The sequence below is a fragment of the Taeniopygia guttata genome, chromosome 31, assembly GCF_048771995.1.
Source record: "Taeniopygia guttata chromosome 31, bTaeGut7.mat, whole genome shotgun sequence".
NCBI classification, from domain to species: Eukaryota; Metazoa; Chordata; class Aves; order Passeriformes; family Estrildidae; genus Taeniopygia; species Taeniopygia guttata.
In genome coordinates this window covers 406,720-419,485 of record NC_133056.1, presented here as the reverse complement: position 1 = coordinate 419,485, position 12,766 = coordinate 406,720, and the positions used below count along the sequence as shown (strand labels likewise).

The following is a 12,766-nucleotide window of genomic DNA, read 5'->3' as shown; positions in this document are numbered from 1 at the left end:
CTGCACCCCAAAACCCAGAGAGAGCAGGTACTGCACCCCAACATTCACTGAGAGAGCAGAGATTGGCACCCCGAAATTCACTGAGAGAGCAGGGACTGCACCCCGAAATCCAGAGAGAGCTGGGACTGCACCCCAAAAGCCACGGGAAAACTGGGACTGCACCCCGAAACCAGAGAGAGCTGGGACTGCACCCCGAAATTCACTGAGAGAGAGCAGGGACTGCACCCCGAAGCCAGAGAGAGCTGGGACTGCACCCCAAATTCACTGAGAGAGAGCTGGGACTGCACCCCGAAAGCCACGGGAAACTGGGACTGCACCCCGAAATCCACAGAAAAAACTGAGACTGCACCCCGAAATTCACTGAGAGAGAGCAGGGACTGCACCCCAAAATCCACAGAAAAACCTGAGACTGGCACCCCAAAATTCACTGAGACAGAGCAGAGATTGGCACCCCAAAATTCACTGAGAGAGAGCAGGGATTGCACCCCGAAACCCACGGGAAACTGGGACTGGCACCCCAAAATCCACAGAAAAACGGAGATTGGCACCCCAAAATTCACTGACAGAGAGCAGGGACTGCACCCCGAAAGCCACGGGAAACTGGGACTGCACCCCCAAATTCACTGAGAGAGAGCAGGGACTGCACCCTGAAACCCAGAGAGAGAGCAGGGACTGCACCCCAAAATCCACAGAAAAAACTGAGATTGGCACCCTAAAATTCACAGAGAGAAAGCAGAGACTGCACCCCAAAATTCACTGAGAGAGAGCAGAGATTGGCACCCCAAAATCCACTGGGAAAGCAGAGACTGCATCCCAAAATCCACTGAGATTGGCACCCCAAAACTCAGAGAGACACCAGAGATTGGCACCCGAAAATCCACAGCAGGGTTTAGTGGTGAGAAACCCAAAATTCGTCATGGGAACCCCAAAATTGGTGATGGATACCCAAAAATTATTGATGGGAACCCCAAAATCATCCCCAAAATCAAAAATCCTTCCTCAAACCCCCCTAAACCCCAATTTCTCCCCCCAAAACCCCAATTTCTCCCCCAAAACCCCAATTTCTCCCCCCAAACCCCAATTTCTCCCCCCAAAACCCCAATTTCTCCCCCAAACCCTCCCCAAAACCCCAATTTCTCCCCCAAAACCCCAATTTCTCCCCCAAACCTCCCCAAAACCCCAATTTTTTTCCTCCAAAGCCCCCCAAAACCCCAATTTCTCCCCCAATTTCTCCCCCCACCCCGATTTCTCGGCTCACCGAGTGTCCCCACGTCGTCGCCGATCGCCTCCACCATGAAATCCGCGGCTTTCCCGGCCACCCCCCCCTCCAGGCCGGGCCCCCAGGCCCTGACCCGGGGGGTGCCACCCTCGGGTGCCACCGTCACCTCAAACGGGCTGGGGACACGGGGGGGTCAGGGACAGCCCAAAAACGGCACCAAAATCCCCAAAAACCACCAACGGTCATCAGTGGTCACTCAGTGGTCACCCAGTGCCCCCAGTCCTTCCAGTGCCCAAACTGGGGGTGCCACCCTTGGGTGCCACTGTCACCTCAAACGGGCTGGGGACACAGGGGGGGTCAGGGACAGCCCAAAAACGGCCCCAGAAACCCCAAAAACGGCCCCAAAATCCCCAAAAAACGCCCCAGAAACCCCAAAAATGGCCCCAGAAACCCAAAACCCGCCCCAAAAAGGGCCCAGAGAACCCCAAATGGGCACAAATGGTCTCCCAGTCCAAACCAGTCCAAACCAGTGTCCTCAATCCCTCCCAATCCCCTCCCAGTCCCCCCCAGTCTGTCCCAGTGCCTCCCAGTCTCTCCCAGTTTATCCCAGTTCCCTCCCAGTTCCCTTTCCAGTGCTCCCAGTCCCCTCCCAGTTTATCCCAATCCCCTCCCGGTCCCGCCCAGTTTATCCCAGTTCCCCCCAGTCCCTCCCAGTTCCCCTCCAGTCTCCCCCAGTCCATCCCAGTCTATCCCACTTCCCCCCAATCCCCTCCCAGTTTATCCCAGTCCCCTCCCAGTTTATCCCAGTCCCCTCCCAGTCCCTCCCAGTTTATCCCAGTCCCCTCCCAGTCATTCCCAGTTCCCTCCCAGTCCCTCCCAATCCCCTCCCAGTGCCCCCCAGTTCCCTCCCAGTTTATCCCAATCCCCTCCCAGGCCCTCCCAGTTCCCTTCCAGTCCCCTCCCAGTGCTCCCAGTCATTCCCAGTCCCTCCCAGTTTATCCCAGTCCGTCCCAGTTCCCTCCCAGTTTATCCCAGTCCCTCCCAGTCCTCCCCAATTCCCTCCCAGTTCCCTCCCAGTGCTCCCAGTCCCCTCCCAGTCATTCCCAGTCCCTCCCAGTTTATCCCAGTCCGTCCCAGTTCCCTCCCAGTTTATCCCAGTCCCCTCCCAGTCATTCCCAGTTCCCTCCCAGTCCCTCCCAATCCCCTCCCAGTGCTCCCAGTCATTCCCAGTCCGTCCCAGTCCGTCCCAGTCCCCTCCCAATCCCCTCCCAGTGCCCCCCAGTTCCCTCCCAGTTTATCCCAATCCCCTCCCAGTTCCCTCCCAGTCCCTCCCAGTCCCTCCCAGTCCCCTCCCAGTGCCCCCAGTCATTCCCAGTCCTCCCCAATTCCCTCCCAATCCCCTCCCAGTGCTCCCAGTCATTCCCAGTCCCTCCCAGTCCCTCCCAGTCCCTCCCAGTGCTCCCAGTTTGCCCAGTACCTGCGGGGCACGTGCTGCCCGCCCCAGGTCACGGCCACCGTGTAGTTCCCGGGCACGGTGGGGAAATATTCCAGCCCGAAAGTTCCGTCCCCCAAATCCTTCTGCTGGACGGGCTCGGGGCCCTCTGGGAGGGCAGAAAATCCGGGATCAGCCCCAAAAACAGCCCCGGAATTCCCAAAAAACGGCAATCCCGAAAAAAGAACCAAAATCCCCCAAAAAAACCCACAAAAACCCACAAAAATCCCACAAAACCCCCACAAAAATCCCACAAAAACAGGAATACCCCAAACCCCAAACCCCAAATCCTTCTGCTCCAGGGGCAACCCCCCAAACCCCTCCCCAAATTCAGAGACCCCTCCCCAAATTCAGGGACCCCACAAGCCTCCCTGGGTCCCTCCCCAAAGACCCTCAAACCCCCCCCAAACCCCTCAAACGCCCCTCCAGCCCCCTCCCCAAATTCTGGGACCCTCTCCCCAAATTCAGGGACCCCCTTCCCAAATTCTGGGACCCCTCTCTGAATTCAGAGACCCCTCCCCAAATTCAGAGACCCCCCAAACTCACTTGGTCCTTCCACAGGTCCCTCCCCAAGTCCCTAAACCCCCTCAAACCCCCCCAAAACCCCTCAAACCCCCCTCCAGCCCCCTCCCCAAGTTTAGAGACCCCCTTCCCGAATTCAGGGACCCCTCCCCAAATTCCGGGACCCCTCCCCAAATTCAGAGACCCCCCCCAGACTCATTTGGTCTCTCCACAGGTCCCTCCCCAAGTCCCTAAATCCCCTCAAACCCCCCCAAAACCCCTCAAACGCCCCTCCAGCCCCCTCCCCAATTTTAGAGACCCCCTTCCCGAATTCAGAGACCCCTCCCCAAATTCAGGGACCCCTCCCCAAATTCAGAGACCCCTCCCCAAATTCAGAGACCCCCCCAGACTCATTTGGTCCTTCCACAGGTCCCTCCCCAAGTCCCTAAATCCCCTCAAACCCCCCCAAAACCCCTCAAACCCCCCTCCAGCCCCCTCCCCAATTTTAGAGACCCCCTTCCCGAATTCAGAGCCCCCTCCCCAATTGGAGCCCCCTCCCCAAATTGCCCGCACTCACTGGGTCCCTTGACGGCCACTTTGAGGTCGCCGCTGCCGCCGCCCCGGGTGTGCACCTTGAACTGGGCGGCCTCATTGACCCGGAGCCCTTTGGGCTGCAGCCCCCGGCCCTCGGCCCGCACCGCCCCGGGGCTGCAGGCTGGGGGGGATTTGGGGTGCTCAGGGGGGGCTGCACCCCAAAAAACCCCAAAAAACCCCGGGGAAAACCCAAAAAACCCCGCGGAAATCCCAAAAAAACGCAAAAAACCCCGCGGAAATCCCAAAAACCTGCAGGGAAATCCCAAATACCACCCCCGACCCTCGGCCCGCACCGCCCCGGGGCTGCAGGCTGGGGGGGGAATTTGGGGTGCTCAGGGGGGGCTGCACCCCAAAAACCCCCAAAAAAACCCAAAAAACCCCAAAAAACCCCGCGGAAATCCCAAAAACCCCAAAAAACCCCACGGAAATCCCAAAAACCTGCAGGGAAATCCCAAATAACGCCCCCGGCCCTCAGCCCGCACCGCCCCGGGGCTGCAGGCTGGGGGGGATTTGGGGGGCTCAGGGGGGGCTGCACCCCAAAAAACCCACCCTGACCCAAAAAACCCCAAAAAACCCCAAAAACCCCGGGAAATCCCAAAAAACCCCACGGAAATCCCAAAAACCTGCAGGGAAATCCCAAAAAAACCCAGGGAAATCCCGAACTCCACCCCTCCCCGGGGAAACCCCAAAAAACTGCAGGGAAATCCCAAAAAGCTGCAGGGAAATCCCAAAAATCCCAGGGAAAGCCCAAAAATTGCAATGAAATTCCCAATGAACCCCGGGAAAATCCCAAAAATCCCGGGAAAAATCCCAAAAAATCCCGCGAAAATCCCAAGGAATTCCCAGAAAAGTCCCAAAAATTCCCGGAAAAATCCCAAAAATTCCCAGAAAAATCCCAAAAAATCCCGCGAAAGTCCCAAGGAATTCCCGGAAATCCCAGGGAAGGGTTTTGGGGACCCCCCAACCCCCCAGGCCCCCCCTCACCGTCAGCGGGGTCCCCACGAGAGAGCGAGCGGAGCTTCGGGACAGACGGACACGGGACAGACGGACAGAGGGACAGAGGGACAGAGGGACAGGGAGGGGACAGACGGACGGACAGAGGGACAGAGGGACAGACAGAGGGACAGAGGGACAGAGGGACAGATGGACAGACAGAGAAGGGACAGACGGACAGAGGGACAGAGGGACAGAGGGACAGAGGGACAGAGGGGACAGAGAGGGGACAGATGGACGGACAGACGGACGGACAGAGGAATGGACAGAGGGACAGGAGGGGACAGAGAGGGGACAGAGAGGGGACAGACGGACAGACAGACAGAAGGACAGACAGGGAGGGGACAGACAGAGGGACAAAGGAGACAGACACAGGGACAGGGAGGGGACAGACGGACACAGGACAGAGGGACAGAGGGACAGACGGACAGAGGGGACAGATGGACGGACAGAGGGATGGACAGAGGGACAGGGAGGGGACAGAGGAGACAGAGGGACAGAGAAGGGATGGACAGACAGAGGGACAGAGGGGACAGATGGACAGACAGAGAAGGGACAGAGGGACAGGGAGGTGACAGACGGACAGACGGACAGAAGGACAGACAGGGAGGGGACAGATGGACACAGGACAGAGAGGACAGAGAGGACAGAGGGACAGAGGGATGGGGGGGACAGGGGGACAGAGAGGGGACAGAGGGACAGAGAAGGGATGGACAGACAGAGGGACAGACAGACAGACGGACACAGGACAGAGGGACAGACGGACAGAGGGACAGAAGGACAGACAGGGAGGGGACAGACGGACAGACGGGCACAGGGACAGGGAGAGAGAAAAGCAAAGTCACGGGGAGGGGTCTCGAGACCCCCCCCCAAAAGCAGCGACAGCCCCGGTGGGACCCCCGGGAGAGGCAGAAGAGACCCCAAAATGGGGGGGGGGGGGACAGAACCCCTCAGGATGGGCAGGGACAGAGACCCCCCCCAAATTGGGGGGGTTTGGAGCACAGAGACCCCCAAATTGTGGGGGGTTCAGAGGACAGAGACCCCCAAATTGGGGGGGTTTGAAGGACAGAGACCCCCAAATTGGGGGATTTGGAGACCCCCAAATGTGGGGGTTCAGAGGACAGAGACCCCCAAATTGGGGGGTTTGAAGGACAGAGACCCCCAAATTGGGGGGGGTTTGGAGCACAGAGACCCCCAAGTTGTGGGGGGTTCAGAGGACAGAGACCCCCAAATTGGGGGTTCAGAGGACAGAGACCCCCAAATTGGGGAGGGGGGCGCAGAGACCCCAAAGCGGAGCCGTCGGAGAACAGAAACCCCAAAGTGGGGAACACAAAAATACAGAACCGCCGAATTTGGGGGGTGGGCGCGGACCCCCCCACCCCCCCCGCGGGAATTTGGGGAGGGGGCTCACCCTGGCCCACGGTGACGCCGAAGGGGCTGCGGGGGATGGGCACCCCCCCGAAGGTGACGTGCACCTGGTGCAGCCCCTCGCTCTGCGGCCGGTAGGAGCAGCGGAAGCCCCCAGACCCCCGATCCTCCAGCAGCGCCTCGGGGGTCCCGCGCCGCCCGCTGGGGTCCACGATGGAGACCCCCACCTCCCCCGGGCCCGCACCTGCCGGGAGAGACCCCTCCTCAAATTCACTGAATTCCCACGGAAATCCCAAAATCCCCACAGAGATCCCCAAACTCCTCACAGAGACCCCTCCTCAAATTCAAATTCACTGAATCGCCGCGGAAATCCCCAAAATTCCAACGGGACATTCCCAAAATCCCCAGAGAAATCCCCAAAATCCTCACAGAGACCCCTCCTCAAATTCAAATTCACTGAATTGCCACAGAAATCCTCACAGAGACCCCTCCTCAAATTCAAATTCACTGAATTCCCACAGAAATCCTCACAGAGACCCCTCCTCAAATTCACTGAATTCCCATGGAAAATCCCAAAATCCTCACAGAGACCCCTCCTCAAATTCAAACTCACTGAATTCCCACGGAAATCCTCACAGAGACCCCTCCTCAAATTCAAATTCACTGAATCGCCGCGGAAATCCTCACAGAGACCCCTCCTCAAATTCAAATTCACTGAATTCCCACAGAAATCCCCCAAATCCTCACAGAGACCCTCCCCCACCCAGGACCCCCAAAACTCCCCCTAAAACTCCCCCAAACCCCCCCGGGAGCCCCCAAACCCCCCCTAAAACTCCCCCAAACCCCTCTAGGGTCCCCCAAAGCCCCCCAGGACCCCCAAAACCTCCTCAACTCTCCCCAAAAATCCCCCCAAACCCTCCCAGCACCCCCTAAAACCTCCTGAACTCCCCCAAAATCCCCCCAGGACCCCCTAAACTCCCCCTAAAACTCCCCAAAATTCCCCCAGGACCCCCCAAAGCCCCCCAGGGCCCCCCAAGGCCCCCCAGGACCCCCAAAACTCCCCCTAAAACTCCCCCAAACCCTTCTAGGACCCCCCAAACCTCCCCAAAACTCCCCCAAACCCCCCCAACACCCCCAAAACTGCCCCTAAAACTCCCCCAAAGCCCCCCAAACCCCCCCAGGACCCCCCAAACCTCCCCAAAACTCCCCCTAAAACTCCCCCAACCCCCCCCGGGACTCCCAAAACTCCCCCTAAAACTCCCCCAAACCTCTCTAGGACCCCCCAAACCCCCCCAGGGCCCCCCAAAACCTCCTCAACTCTCCCCAAAACTCCCCCAAACCCCCTCAGGACACCCCAAACCCCCCCAGGCCCCCCCAAACCCCCCCAGGACCCCCAAAGCTCCCCCCAAAACTCCCCCAAACCCCTCTGGGACCCCCCAAACCCCCCCAAACCTCCCCCAAATCCCCCCAGGACCCCCCAAACTCCCCCAAACCTCCCCAAAACTCCCCCAAACCCCCCCCAAAACTCCCCCAAACCCTTCTAGGACCCCCCAAACTCCCCCTAAAACTCCCCCAAACTCCCCCAAACCCCTCTGGGACCCCCCAAACCCCCCCAGGGCCCCCCAAAACTCCCCCTAAAACTCCCCCAAACCCCTCTGGGACCCCCCAAACTCCCCCAAAACTCCCCCAAACCCCCCCAAACCCCCCCAAACCCCCCAGCCCCGCACCCACCGGCGGTGCAGATGTCGAAGTGCGTGCTCCTGTTGGCCGCGTTCCCCAGCGGCTCCAGCCCCGGCCCCGCCGCCGTCACCCGCCCGGCGTCCCCGGCTGCCCTCCCCACCTGCACCTCGAAGGGGCTCTTGGCGATGTGCTGCCCCGCGAACAGCACCGTCACCTGCGGCACCCCAAAAACGGCTCAGGCACGGGGAGCCCCCCAAAAACACAGCGCCGGGAACGGCGGGGGGGGGAAAGGGGAGAAACGGCCCAAAAACTGCCCCAAAAACGGCTCAGAACGGCCCAAAACCAGCTCAGGCACGGGGGAGCCCCCCAAAAACACAGAGAGAGCGCCGGGAACGGGGGGGGGGAAAGGGGAGAAACGGCCCAAAAACTGCCCCGAAAACGGCCCAAAAACTGCCCCAAAAACGGCTCCAAAACTGCCCCAAAAACTGCCCCAAAAACGGCTCAGAACGCCCCAAAAATGGCTCAAATATCCCAAAAATGGCTCAGAACCCCAAAAATGGCTCAGGCACGGGGGAGCCCCCCGAAACCACAGAGAGAGCGCCGGGAACGGGGGGGGGGGAAAGGGGAGAAACGGCCCAAAAACTGCCCCGAAAACGGCCCAAAAACTGCCCCGAAAACGGCCCAAAAACTGCCCCGAAAACGGCCCAAAAACTGCCCCAGAAACGGCTCAGAACACCCCAAAAACGGCTCAGAACGGCCCAAAAATGGCTCAGAACGCCCCAAAAATGGCTCAGAACGCCCCAAAAACGGCTCAGAACGCCCCAACAATGGTTCAAAGATCCCAAAAATGGCTCAGAACGCCCCAGAAATGGCTCAGAATGCCTCAAAAATGGCTCAGAACGCCCCAAAAAGGGCTCAGAACGCCCCAAAAATGGCTCAGAACGCCCCAAAAATGGCTCAGAACGCCCCAAAAACGGCTCAGAACGCCCCAAAAACGGCTCAGAACGCCCCAAAATGGCTCAGAACGCCCCAAAAACAGCTCAGAACGCCCCAAAAATGGCTCAGAACGCCCCAAAAATGGCTCAGAACGCCCCAAAAACGGCTCAGAACGCCCCAAAAATGGCTCAGAACGCCCCAAAAACGGCTCAGAACGCCCCAAAAACGGCTCAGAACACCCCAAAAATGGTTCAAATATCCCAAAAATGGTTCAAATATCCCAAAACCGGATTTGAGACCCCAAAAAATGGGGGGGGGCACAGGGAGAGACACCCCAAAAAACCCCAGGAGCAAGGGAGGAATGGTGGAGGTGGGAAGAGGGAGAAATACCCAAAACCTGCCCCAAAAACGGGTCAAATATCCCAAAAATGGTTCAGAATGGCCCAAATTAATCGGGGACCCCCCAAATTAATCGGGGACCCCCCAAATGAATCGGGGACCCCCCCAAACTTCCCGGGCCCCCCGACCTTGTGGACGCCGGTGACTTTGGGCACGTAGGACACGGAGAACGTTCGGTTCTTGTCGTTGTTGGCCACCACCTTGGCCTGGGGAGGGGTCACAGGGTCAGACCCCCCCGGGACCCCAAAACCCACAGGGAAACCCCCCCAAAATTAAAAAAAAAAACCCACCAAAACTCCCTCAAAATACAACAAATCCCCCCCAAAAAAATCCCCCTGAAACCCTCCCAAAAACCCTCAAAAACAAAACCCAAAACCCCCCCAAAATATCCCAAAACCCCCACAAAATATCCCAAAACCCCCAGCCCCAAAACCCTTAAAAACAAACCCCAAAGCCCCCCTAAAATACCCCAAATCCCCCCAAAATACCCCAAAACCCTTAAAAATAAAAATCCTCAAAAACAAACCCAAAATACCCCACCCCCCCCAAAACCCTTAAAAACAAAATCCAAAACCCCCCTGAAACCCCCCAAGGACCCCCCAAATCCCCCTGAGGACTCCCCCAGACCCCCCCAGACCCCCCCAAATCCCCCTGAGGACCCCCCCAGAACCCCCCAAATCCCCCCAGACTCCCCCAAATCCCCCTGAGGACCCCCCCAGGCTCCCCCAAATCCCCCCAAACCCCCCCAAATCCCCCCAAATCCCCCCAGACTCCCCCAAATCCCCCTGAGGACCCCCCAGACCCCCCCAAATCCCCCTGAGGACCCCCCAAATCCCCCCAGACCTCCCCAAATACCCCTAAGGACCCCCCCAAGCCCCCCCAAATCCCCCCAGACGCCCCCTAAATCCCCCTGAGGACCCCCCCAAATCCCCCCAAATCCACGGAGGACCCCCCTAAATCCCCCCAAATCCCCCTGAGGACCCCTCCAGACACCCCAAATCCCCCCAGACCCCCCCAAATCCCCCTGAGGACCCCCCCAGACCCCCCAAATCCACCAAGGACCCCCCCAGACCCCCCAGACCTCCTCGCGGTGCCCGTCGGGGTCCTCCACGTAGACCAGCACCTCCCCCTGCCCCGCGCTGATCGTCTCCACCGTGAACTCGGCGCGCTGCTGCACCACGTTCCCGGTGGGCTCGATCCCTGCCGGACCCCAGACTCAATTCGGGGTCCCACACCCACCTCGGGGGGTCCCGGACCAACCCCGGGGGTCCCAAACCCACCCTGAGGGGTCCCAGAGCCACCCCAGGGTCCCCAAACCCACCCAGTCCCACCCAAACTCGGCGCGCTGCTACACCATGTTCCCGGTGGGCTCCATCTCTGGGAGACCCCAGACTCAAATCGGGGTCCCAGACCACTCCCCAAAACCTGGGGGTCCCGGGGGGTCTCAGGACCCCCCCTCACCTGGCCCACAGACCCTGGTGACCTTTTTGGGGTCACATTTGGGGTACCCCATCTCACATCCCCCAAACCCTCTGGTCTGCACCCCCCAAATTCGGGGGTCCCGGGGGTCTCAGGGGGTCTCAGGGGGGTCCCGGCGGTCCCGGGGGGGTCCCGGGGGGTCTCAGGGGTCCCAGGGGATCCCGGGGGTCTCGGGGGGGTCCCAGAGGGGTCTCGGGGGGTCTCAGGGGGGTCCCGGGGGTCTCAGGGGGTCCCAGGGGGGTCTCGGGGGGTCTCGGGGGTCCCAGGGGGTCCCGGGGGGGTCCCAGGGGTCCCGGGGGGGTCTCAGGGGGGTCCCAGGGGGGTCCCGGGGGTCCCGGGGGGGTCCCAGGGGGTCTCAGGGGGTCCCGGGGGTCTCAGGGGGTCCCGGGGGGGTCCCGGGGGGGGTCCCGGGGGGTCCCGGGGGGGTCTCAGGGGGTCTCAGGGGGTCCCAGGGGGATCTCGGGGGTCCCTGGGGGGTCCCGGGGGGGGTCCCAGGGGGTCCCGGGGGGGTCCCAGGGGTCCCGGGGGGGTCTCAGGGGTCCCGGGGGGGTCCCGGGGGTCCCGGGGGGGTCCCGGGGGGTCCCGGGGGGGTCCCGGCTCACCCGGCCCGTAGGCCCGCGCCTTCTTGGGGTTGAGTTTGGGGCGCAGCGGCGCCCCCGGTTTGAGTTTGGCCTTGGGGAACTGGGACAGGTACGTCATGACCGAGTGCTCGTCCACGTTGGGGTCCACGATCTCCTCGGGGGTGATCACCTGCGGGGGACAGCGGGACAGCTCAGGGTGGCACCGGGGACAGCTCAGGGTGGCACCGGGGACAGGTGAGGGTGGCACCTGGGACAGCTCAGGGACAGCGCTGGTGGCACCTGGGACAGGGCTGGTGGCACCTGGGACAGCTCAGGGACAGCGCTGGTGGCACCTGGGGCAGGGACAGGGCTGGTGGCACCTGGGACAGGTGAGGGTGGCACCTGGACAGGGCTGGTGGCACCTGGGACAGGTGAGGGTGGCACCTGGGACAGGGCTGGTGGCACCTGGGACAGCTCAGGGACAGCTCAGGGTGGCACCTGGGGTGGGGACAGCGCTGGTGCCACCTGGGACAGGTGAGGGACAGGGACAGGTGAGGGTGACACCTGGGACAGTCAGGGTGTCACCTGGGACAGCGCTGGTGGCACCTGGGACAGGTGAGGGACAGGGACAGGTGAGGGTGGCACCTGGGACAGCTCAGGGACAGGTGAGGGACAGCACAGGTGTGTGTCACTTAGGACAAGGACAAGGACAGGTGTGTGTGTGTCACCTGGGACAGGGACGGGGACAGGGTGGGGCAGAGCTCTGTGTCACCTGCGGGGGACAGCGATGGGGGGCAGTGTCCTCAGTGTCCCCCCAATGTCCCCAATGTCCCCAGTGTCCCCAAGCCCCCCGTGTCCCCGTGTCCCCGTGTCACCTGCGGGATGCCCAGCCACTCGTCCGCCTGCTGCATGGCCTCGCGCGCGTTCTCCACGGGCCGGCTCGGGTCCCACGAGTCCCAGTCGGGGCACAGCCCTGGGGACAGGGACACACGGGGTCAGCCCGGCCTCAGGGCCACCAGTGTCCCCAGTGTCCATCCCAGTGTCCCCAGTGTCCCCAGCACTGCCATACCCGGGCACAGCCCTGGGGACAGGGACACACGGGGTCAGCCCAGCCTCAGGGCCACCAGTGTCCCCAGTGTCCATCCCCAGTGCCCCCAGTGTCACCAATGTCCATCTCAGTGTCCCCAGTGTCCATCCCCAGTGACCCTGGTGTCACCAGTGTCCATCTCAGTGTCACCAGTGTCCATCCTGGTGTCACCAGTGTCCATTTCAGTGCCCCCAGTGTCACCAGTGTCCATCTGTGTCCCCAGTGTCCATCCCCAGTGACCCTGGTGTCACCAGTGTCACCAGTGTCCATCCCCAGTGTCCCCAGCACTGCCACACCCAGGGCACAGCCCTGGGGACAGGGACAGTGGGGACACAGGGACATGGATCAACCTGGCCCTGGGGCCACCAGAGCCCATCCCAGTGCTCCCAGTGCCCATCCCAGTGCTCCCAGTGCCCATCCCCAATGTCCCCAATGTCCCCCATGTCCCCAATGTCCCC

The 12,766-nt window shown here is 61.2% G+C and overlaps 1 protein-coding gene across 4 annotated transcripts in view; it reads right to left on the bottom strand.

The window, feature by feature from the left end:
- FLNA (filamin A) overlaps positions 1 to 12,766 on the bottom strand; it is a 71,964-nt gene that overhangs the window by 50,305 nt on the left and 8,893 nt on the right. For all 4 annotated transcript variants that reach the window (XM_072920384.1, XM_072920383.1, XM_072920385.1 and 1 more), the window contains 9 exons: positions 12,097 to 12,194; positions 11,264 to 11,411; positions 10,264 to 10,382; positions 9,311 to 9,388; positions 7,899 to 8,061; positions 6,211 to 6,411; positions 3,790 to 3,927; positions 2,697 to 2,820; positions 1,259 to 1,395 (listed from right to left, as the gene is read on the bottom strand). In XM_072920384.1, the coding sequence (XP_072776485.1) occupies positions 1,259 to 1,395; positions 2,697 to 2,820; positions 3,790 to 3,927; positions 6,211 to 6,411; positions 7,899 to 8,061; positions 9,311 to 9,388; positions 10,264 to 10,382; positions 11,264 to 11,411; positions 12,097 to 12,194 (1,206 nt within the window). The remainder of the gene's footprint in view (positions 1 to 1,258; positions 1,396 to 2,696; positions 2,821 to 3,789; positions 3,928 to 6,210; positions 6,412 to 7,898; positions 8,062 to 9,310; positions 9,389 to 10,263; positions 10,383 to 11,263; positions 11,412 to 12,096; positions 12,195 to 12,766) is intronic.